The sequence below is a fragment of the Cygnus atratus genome, chromosome 2 (genome assembly GCF_013377495.2).
Source record: "Cygnus atratus isolate AKBS03 ecotype Queensland, Australia chromosome 2, CAtr_DNAZoo_HiC_assembly, whole genome shotgun sequence".
Classification (NCBI taxonomy): domain Eukaryota; kingdom Metazoa; phylum Chordata; class Aves; order Anseriformes; family Anatidae; genus Cygnus; species Cygnus atratus.
The window spans coordinates 148437815-148447950 of NC_066363.1; the positions used below are offsets into that span (position 1 = coordinate 148437815).

General features: G+C 48.5%; 1 protein-coding gene across 1 annotated transcript; it reads right to left on the minus strand.

The window, feature by feature from the left end:
- Positions 1-1289: 1289 nt before the first annotated feature.
- C2H8orf76 (chromosome 2 C8orf76 homolog) lies at positions 1290-9877 on the minus strand. Its single transcript, XM_035556331.2, has 6 exons — positions 9669-9877; positions 9321-9416; positions 6360-6503; positions 5027-5544; positions 2760-2892; positions 1290-1625 (listed from the first exon to the last, which is right to left on the minus strand). The coding sequence occupies exons 1-6, from the start codon at positions 9792-9794 to the stop codon at positions 1419-1421; spliced, it is 1224 nt and encodes a 407-aa protein (XP_035412224.1). The 5' UTR covers positions 9795-9877; the 3' UTR covers positions 1290-1418.
- Between the last annotated feature and the right edge of the window lie 259 nt (positions 9878-10136).

A 10136-nucleotide genomic window follows, 5' to 3' on the forward strand; every position in this document is an offset into this window, starting at 1 on the left:
ACTACATGAGGAGTGCATTCATGCTTCCCCGAGTACCCTTGCCAAGCCATCAGATTTCGTAACCAGCTGACCAGGATGTGGTTTAATCGCATTAGGTCACCAAACTATCACAGGTAATTTGACAGGGCTCAAGGCGATATTCCATCTTTCCGGGGAGATTTCACACTCGGCTTAGCAGTGGGACGTGGTGCACCAAGTATCAGCGGCCGATTTCCTAGCAAGCTTTAAAACCCATCTGAAAGTTGCAGATACAAAGCGTGTTCGTGTACGGCGAATGACATTTCAACTGTGAGCTATTGCAAGTTTCAGCACTCTTTAGTAGTTTTCGTAGTTCTTTAGTTTTCTTAGCAGAAAGAAAACACGAAGAAAAGTCGCAGCAAATTATGGCTGAGAGATTCCCAGTTTTAAACTCTAGTTGTTAACATTTTTACAAAACGCTACTAAGAATTTACAGGTCACAGTTTAACAGGAGATAAAATGGGGGAAACAGCACACTTTGTTTGCCTCAAATCTAAATTGTTTCAAACCAAAGAAACGACAAGATCTTCGCTGCCTTCTCCTGTGCCAGCCCACGGCAGACAACGTCAACGCTTCAGAGCACAAAGCGAAGTGCTGTCGCTGTGAACCGAAAACAGAGCATAAGGATCTGTACGATGCAGGAACAACACCGCCAATTTCCCCAGCAGAGGATTCTTTTTTTCCTTGCAAGGTTTCACAAAGGATATGCTCTGACTAAACGCTCTACAGCACATATAAACAGCCTTGACAGTTTTTCACCTTCCTTGTATAAGCACCCTGAAGACTAGGCTGTGGCTAGCTCTACGCCTGCAAAAGCATTCAGCCTAGGCACAAATCTCCTTCCAGTTCTAAGTTAAACAGTTACTATTTAGATATTTTCCCCCAAAATATGGAATTATTCTTATTGACAACTTTGCAGCATAAATATATCGAGGATTCCTAGCCACTCAGCTCTGAACAGTAAATCAGTGAAATGTCAGCTAATCAAGAAATATTAATTTAAATTAAAATGGCTAATTCCAGGGCTCTAAATGCAACCATGTAGGATTTAAAACTGAGGAGTTTTCAAACTGGGCATCAAAAAGGAAGCCTTGCATTCCACCAGCATCACAGACCCCCATCTCAAAAATCATAGGTGCTTCAAGAACCCTGTGAGGTTCGTGACGGAAAGCTACCTCTGAAAGTTAAACTGAAAGGGCAATTTTACACTGGATTTCTTATTATTTTTAATATAAATGTATCAGTGAACAAAGAAAAACATGAGACATTAAGACTTTAAATGCAGAAATTTATGTACGTTCTTAAAAGATATACAGGAAGAATTCTTAAATAATATAAACATTTTTGCATGTATCATTCCCTGGTCATTTGAAGACATGATAATACAAACAATAAAACTTTTATGTAGCCAGAGGTGGGCTATGTGTATCTGAATAGAACTGTCTGTCAGAGTGGCATAAATCCTCCTGGAGCTCACCAAACCATTTGGTTTCAAATTCTGAGGCCGATGCAGTTACCAACGACGACAGTGCTGACGAGCCTATGCATTTCACCTCACCCTGGAACTCCTCTTTTAGTTTTTCCGGTATCAGATCCGCCCCCATGACCTGCAAACAGAGTAAGAAAGAAGGTGGGAAACAAGGAAATACCTTGCAGAGGAAACAAGGAATGTGACAACAGCCGAGCCATTTACACACGAACCATACTCCACCGAGGAGACGTTTCCAAGCCACCATTAAGTTGTCTGCCTGTTGAATTCTGCAATAAATATGGACAACTGAGAGGCTTCACAGTGCACAACCCCTCCCAACTTCGGTCTGTGCTTGTATGTGGGGATTTTTACTGTGAATAGCAGGGGAAATCTCACCGCCAGCTCCACGTTCAACGCCCACCTCCCAGGAACACCGACTGTGGTCTCCTGCTGGGGGGTGTCAGGCCAAGGGATGCAGGGACAGGATTTTCTTTTCACCAGCGTTTTCGAAACCTGCGATAGTCTGCATGCTACTGCCCTCTTATGGATGAAACCCCACAAGATCGTCTGCCAACTTGGCAAATAATTTGGCTTTTAGTAACTTAAACCTGTAATACTGGCAGCAAAGTTAAAATCCCGCCAGCTTCTTTTTGTTCTTTAAAACAGAACTCTATAAATGACACTACAAACGTTTAAACTCTGTGAATAACGCCATATAATATTAATCTCCTCCTCTGTAGTTCTTTAAAATTAGAAGCCAGTACTCAAACTGATCGAAGAAATAACGTAAAAGGCTGTCTCTGGCTTTTTCTGAAAATTTGCTGAAGGAGCAAAGAGTTTAACAATCCAGTGGCCCTCGACGCAATCTCCACTCGCATTTCATGCCCGTGATTCACTTGGTGGCATCTGAAGTTCCCAAGATAAAACCTGCATCCCAGGAAACGCACGGCGATGATGATGCAAACACAAGTCCAATGAGGAACGTAACAACCCTGAGCGCTCCCGCAGGAGAGTGCTCATCAGAACAATCTGAGGAGGAGAACCTCATCAGAACAAAGATCCACCCGCGTGACACACGGCAGCGCCGAACAGTTCCGGATAACACGCTCCCAGGGCATCCGCCCTGGCTAATTTACCTCGCTTCCCAGCACGGTTAATTAGCCGAGGGGAGCGTCAGGCAGCTGTACGCATCGCCTGGCCCAGGCACCTCACCCAGGACTCGGTGCTGAGCTGCCCACAGGAACCTCCACCCAGAGCCACGTCCCCTTACCTCGCTCAGCAGCAGCGAGGAGGTCTCGCTTAAACCGAACTGCGCCACTTTGCCGTCAATTTCCTTCTGACTTTTCACGTTGTTCTCCAGAGCAAAGGACGCCTGTTGCGACTGGGTAAGCTGCAGTAAAAGCCTGAAATGAAAAAGGCAGCTAAAGAGGGGACAGCTGGAGAAAGAGGACGTCAGCAAACCTAAAACCAACTGCAGTATCGTACTTGAAAGCAGCTCTTCTTCCCGACTTTAGCCAGCTGCACAAACTGAGGAGAAATGAACACGTGCAGCAAGCTGCTCTGGTTATCCTACATGCTACGATAATGAGAAGTACTTTTAAAAAACAACATACCAAGTATCTCTGCTTGCCCTACACAAACATCTTCCTCCCCACGTAGTCATGCCACAATTCAGCAGAGAAGCTCGGGTCTGCAAGCACTACCTGCAGTGCATCAAGCACCCCACACCCCGAGGCCGAACAAGACAGCAGTGCTTTGCTGCACTTGGCACTGATTATTTCAGCGATTATTTCTGTAACCTGAAAAGCCAGACGTTTGCTTTTGTTTAGCCAAACATCAAATACCTTCAACTATCAAATATCCTGGCAGTTTCCAGAGTCCTCCTCCCACAAGGAGTAAAACGTGTCAGCAGAGGAAGTATCTGTGCATGTTCAACCAAGTAACCACTGAGACTTAGCAGGATCTTTCTGAAACTATGCTTCCTTCATGCTTTATACATAAATACAATAAAAACATATCACATTTACCACAGCTAAATGTGGCAGGTGTTATAATAAAGGTGTGCATTTGTAGCGAGAGAAAACATTAGGTCTTAGCCGGCAGTTTTCACGTGAGCAATATAAACATCAAAATCTCCAAGTCTCAGCCAACAAACCATGGGTAAGTTCAGAAAAGTTTTCACAGAGAATTCAAAGTAAAAATGGGAAAGGAGCTTTTCTTATGGAACATTTTTGCCTCAAAATTTGCGCAACAATATCTAAAAAATGGAATATTGAAAACTCACCAAAACCATTTCTCCATTTTTGTTGCTGGCAAAACTAGAAGAATTAATTATTGACAATGCTCTAGAGCAGCCCCTTATTTACTGAAGAAAGCCGTACTCACACCCCTTTTCCAGGTGCCATTTACCCTGCACACACAACATCCACGTCTCACTTAAAATCCAGCTGACCTGAAAACTTTAGATAACCTGACACATAAACCCCGGGCTGGGAAGAGGTTCCCCCTGGACAAGCGTTTATGCAAATATAAACCACAACCAACACCTTGTGAATCTGTGAAGTGAAGCAAGGAGATCCCTGAATTTACAGTTGTCTCAGTGCTGAGCCACACACACTGAAACAAGAAGCACAGATTATTTTAATACGAATGTAGCTTAATATTGGACATCAATACTAAATCTACTAACTTCTCCCAAGCAGCAATTAAATCACCTTCTTTCAGTCAAAGTACAGTTAAAAACTACTCTACCAGTTTTAATGTTTCTTAAAAATTGCCCGCACAGGGCAGTTATAAGGTGTTCTCTGTAAAAACATCCAGAAGTTCATAAAAAGGCATTAAGCACATTCAGTGACTAACACGTTACTGAAAGGCAAGAGGAAAAAAAAAGAGGCTATTTTAACAAAAATCATTTCCTAATTACCTCTTTGAAAGACTGTGTTGTGGGGATTTTTGTTGTGTACAAGAGTTTTAGTAAGAGAAGGAAGAAAAGGGAAGCGCATTTTAATGCAGCCTTGTCAATCGGCTGTCACAGAGTTCATTTTTCAACCTCATCCATTATGCAAATTGATGTATTATTAAAATAATACGCTTTTGCTCAAGCATGAGGCTTCAAGCAAATAAGACAGGTGGCACTCACAGAGGGAAGATGGGCTAGCCTTCCCTCTGGGGGACTTCTGCATCTTTAACAGCAAAGAGAAAACAGCCACGCTCTAACAGGAGCGTCTGTAGGAGAATAGCCCCTTTTGTATAGAATTATTTGAAAAAAAATCACATAATGAGATCATTAAAGAAAAGTTTTGCTTCTCAACGTTGCATGACACTGACTCTTTCCACGCGGATTGCAGTTGTTCACGGCTGGTGGACTTTACCTTTTACATCTCAAGCAGTAGCAGGGTGCCTCTTTGTGTCGTCAGCACCGAAACAAACCTTGACGTTGAAAATGGAAGCTGAAAATCTCAGGGCTGGGTAACAATACGCTTAAAATTGTCCTGGACTGGGAGAAGTCAGCATTACTCTAAGAATGCGTTTCATTACCTTGCTCTAATAAATGAGGCACATGCCTTTATCCCAACCTCCCTCGACACGTTCTGCTCCCAGGGCTCGGAGGCTCCCTCCTTCCCTTTGTCCTTCCTCTCGGGTTCGTGTGAAGCACAGAGGGTTTCTTTTACAGCTTGGCTGCTGTTACAAGTCCCTGTGTTCTCGCTCTTTGTCTCTGTAGCAAGGCTGGACCAAAGGCCTTCCCTCTGGCTGGCTGATCTGTGAGGCTGGAAATGAATCTCTCTTCCAGCTGACATTTTGGAGCGGCTGTCACTGACACCAACCTCTTCAGAGCGGTTTGTATTTGTTTCTGGAACGCGTAATGGAGACAGACTCTCTAAAAGGCTCGTGTAAGCTTCAGCGAGTAACTTCCAGTACCAAGGGTTGAAGGGATGTAAGCAGATCAGCTGCTGCAGACACAGCATCTTTTTTTCTACGTTTTTCAGATCCTGATAAATGGCACACTGCAGGTTGAGCACAGTCGTTAAGTGATCTGTGTTAGTGGCGCCGCTTCTCTGAAAACAGAAGATAGAAGATAAAAGATTAATAACAAGAGCAGAAGAACAGGACCATCCTTCAGAGCCTAAGAAAACGTCTCCCTGAATAACGACAAATACCTCCGAAGGTAATTTTTAAAATGCGCACGACTGTTCTCTGAGCTTTAAATGATACAGCGTGACACGGAGCGTGCAGGATCAATCTGGCAGCACTGCCTCCAGTTGCCTTGTCCCAGCCTGACACACAAGAAGGCCCCTGAACATTTCTGCCCCTGAACTCTGTCACTTGCTTATTCGCCTTCAGTATTAAACAGCTGCCCTTCTTGGTGGTATAAATACCTTTCATATACGATAAACAGCGGCAGTAAAATTTCAGCAGATCTCAGAGCCTCTCGACATTTTCCTCTACGGAAAAAACTCCATTAGGGGCTAGGCACTCTTCTTGGTGGCAGTTTGGCAGCGAGTACATGGAAATAAAAGGAAGTTTTGAACGGTCACTTTTATAGTGGAAAGATTTAAGCACTCGTTTATCCCCTTTCCTATAAATCCTATTACGTTACGTTAATTCTGCCTGGCAGAGCATGATATTTAGTCCCTTCCAGGACTAGCAGCCTCCCTGCACGGGGAGCTCACCGTGGTACAGGGCGTTCTGATTTCTACAGGGTGATGATATCTGCAGTGACAGTTACCCACTGCTTACCAAACGCTCCGAGCACTGAGCATCCTGAAGGATTACACACACGAAGATTATTTTTCCAGAAAACGGTCCATGTAAAGGAACTACTGGCAACGTTTTTATGTTCAAAGCATAAAAGAAAGATTGTACGAGTTACCATTTTTTCTGCAATATCCAGCGCCTCCTTGTGCCTTCCCAGTTGAGACAAACACCGAGCCTGGCCCTCCTGGACATCCCGCCTCATGGCGATGTTACCGGGAGGTAAGCGGAGCAAGCAGCTGGAGTATTCACACAGAGATTTCTGGTAGCATTGGTAGAAAGAAAAGCCAAACAAAACAGGGAGAGATTGTCATTTGAAGGCTATCCTGAGAGCATGCTTTGTTTACGACTGCAGTCACAACGGGAACCCAGGAGCTGAAGCCCAAATTTTCGTGTCTCCGCTCGGCTACCACCCGCTGCCAGCAGCGCACAAAGGACCTGGAACCACGGGGTCAGAGAGCCCAGCTCTGAACCGCCCGAGCGTGGACGGCGACGAGCAGCCCCAGCCCTAACCCACCTCTAAGCACGGGCAGGGATTGCAGGAGGTCACCTCCTGGCCCAGGGCATACGTGACACGAGGCTCCTTCGTCCCAGCTAACTCAGTGATCACAGTGCTAAGCCTAAATTTGGCAGACGTTGCTTCAAATCCACGAGCGTCTCGGCAAGAAGGTGTGAACCTGCGAAGGTCTGAGCAACGAGAAGGGCTGTCCCTCACCTCACATGAATAATCAGCAAGTCGGGGAAGACCGCAAGGAAAGTGAGCCTCCACCACTCCTGTACGGCGGCTCGGATTTGCATGAAATAATTAAATATTAATTGGTTCAAGGAAAAAGATGAGAATGAGCAATACCCCGTAGCTTAATGCTCAGGGCACTCACCAGGAGTCCAATTAACATTTAAATACATTATATTAAGTATTCAGTGACGCTCAGACTGGAATCTTGGTTCCTTCCTCTCTGTGGGAGAGCTCAGACCAAAGGACTAAAGAGCAGAGCTCGTTCTCCCATCTCTCTAAATGAATATTTAATTATTCCTTGCAAACTTGAATAGCTCTAACAAAAAGAGCCCACAAGCAACATCCCCAAAATACCTCCTGGCATAACGGCCAAAGTATTTCTCTTCCCTGGTAAGCTCACATTCCTTCTCAAGCAAAAGTGAGAGCTCCCTTACACCCGGTGAGTGCAGCAGGCATGAGGGCAGGGGGACCAGAGGAGGGCTGCAGGACGTCCCCGTCTGCCTTGCTACGTGACAAAGGGGTATGACCCTGGCAAATGTTTGGCATTATGAACCCAAGCAGGTTCTGCAGTCATCTCTATCCTAAAAAAAGGCATGGCTTAGATCACTGCTGTCCTTGGTCTCTCCTATCTACTAGTTTAGGCTGGCATCAAAAACTATTCACAATGACTGAAGACATTCCCATTTAGTTATTTCCAGCCCCCTTTCTGAGGTCAGTGCTCTCAAATCTGTGATTTTACATGCAGACACTCTCTACCCTGGCTCTGGTTCTGCCACAGTGATCCAAGAACACACCACCAGACACGGCTGACGTGGATCACTGTGACGGAAGATGGTCAGGAAGCAAGAGACGTTCTGTTGTGCTGCAGATCTGTGGGGTGCCAGTCCCTCGTGGGAGGGCACCGCAGCACATGGCACAGAGCAAAGCTCTTCACAAAAGCAGGATGTCTCACTGCAGCCTGAGGCATCTCCCTCAGCATACTTCTGTGAAGCCATTCAGGGTGTCTTAGCTGAGACTGGAAAATGTCTGTCAGGTACAGACAAGGCAACAGCAGCACTGGAATAATGTTTAAAAGCAGGACTAAAAACAGAACCACGAATCCAACAGGAAAGGCAACAGGAGTGTAGTCAGACGTTGGCTTGACAGCTTTGAAATCAGGGAGCACGTAATGCAAACCACAGCCTGGAACAGAGAGTGATCAGAGCTGAGGCATGGGCAGGAACAGCTGACTTTGACCAGGAAATATGTCTGGGAAAACAAAAGACAGGATCCTGACACTAGGATGGTAGAGGCAGGAGAGCACTGATGATGAGGAATGAAGCTCAGGAAGCAGGCAGTGTGGAGAGGACTTTTGTGGGGACAGGACAAGGGGCAGTGGCCACAAAATGGAGCACAGGAAGTTCCACACCAACATGCGAAAGAACTTCTTCACGGTGAGGGTGACGGAGCACTGGGACAGGCTGCCCAGGGAGGTTGTGGGGTCTCCTTCTCTGGAGATATTCAAGGCCCGTCTGGACGCCTACCTGGGCAGCCTGCTCTAGGGAACCTGCTTTGGCAGGGGGGCTGGACCCGATGATCTCTGGAGGTCCCTTCCAGCCCCTACAATTCTGTGATTCTGTGGGGGTCTAGGACTGCAGCATGCAGGAACATAAACGGGGAACATAGATGCACCCCAGAGGTATAACCAGCCACCCAGAGCCAACAGAGGGGTGGGACAGGCAATGATGAGGCTCATGAGCGAACTGTCAGGGGCCTGACGACTCCACTCAGCCAAACCCTGACAGCCAGGGGGAGCTCTGAGAAAGGTGCAGGGCAGCCAGGCGGCAGCCTGTGAGGTGACACCCTTCGTGGGACGAGGCATGATCCCCATGAGCACAGAAATCAGCATGTTAACTCTTGCCGACCATGATTTCAGCGATCACAAACATCAGCCCTGCTCACTGCCAGGCCATTAACATGTACAGGCTCGGTATGCATCGCCTCCGGAGGTCAAACACCATTTCTTTTAGGCTGGCCGGTTCACCTTGGTTCCTGTTGCCTCCAGGAGATGACAGCTGGCTGAGAAAGCTTGCCAGAACAAAGCTAACTGTTATGACTTGGGCACACTTTAACCAGCAGAATGCCTCAGCTGACGGGGCTGTAGTGCCTCCCAAGGTGCCATCGAGACGGATTTAGGTACCGCAGGACCTAGGGTCACGGCTCAGTCAGGAGGTTTTTATAGAAACCTATACGTCCACCCAACACACTGAGGACTACAGGGCCTGATTTTAGTGTCCCGGTAGCTGCTACAGACCGAGGCACCGACTCGTCCCCAAGCCCGGTGCGTGAGAGCTGTGCGGATACCTCAAACTGCCGCTCCCTGTACGCCAAGTCAGCCCGGAATTTATTGCCCGTTAAGATCTCGGCGTCCTCCTCGCCGCCCGTCTCGCCGCAGAACCACTGGGGGCATAAAAAAAAAAAAAGACGTAAAAAAAACATTTGTAAACCCACGGCCGCCACGCTCGGAGGCGCCCCGGGGCGGCTCCCTCAGCCCCCGGGCGGCTCCCTCAGCCCCCGGGCGGCTCCCTCAGACCCCGGTCCCCGTTCCCCAAGCCCCGGGCAGGCAAAATCCCGGTCGGGGCCGGGGCTGGGGCCGCTCCCAGCCCATCCCAGCCCATCCCGGCCCCACACGGCTCCTCCCCGCCTCCTCACCCGGGGCTCGCAGCGCTTGGCGCTGTAGGGCTGCCCGGCCCCGCCGCCCGCGCCCCGCTCCCTGCCGCCGGAGAAGAGGGACTCGGCGAACTCGCAGCCCAGCGGCGGCTCCGTCGCCGCCTCCATCGCCACCGAGAGCAGCCCAGAGCGGCTCCCCCCCGGCCGGCCGGCGGCAGCGCTCCCCCTGCCGGGCCCGGGGGGAGGCTGAGCGGGCGGCGAGCTGTGGGGCTGAGGGGGGCCGCGGCCGCCATTTTGGGCAGGGCGCTGTGGGGCAGGGGGGCTGTGGCTTGCAAGACACGGTTTTGGGGTCGTGCTGGTAGCGCTGAGCCCCTCGGGGAGAGCCACAGAGCATGAGGAGAGGCTGAGGGAACTGGGGTTGTTTAGTCTGGGGAAGAGGAGGCTCAGGGGAGGCCTCATTGCTCTCTGCAACTGCCTGAAAGGAAGCTGTGGGGAGCTGGGGGTCGGCCT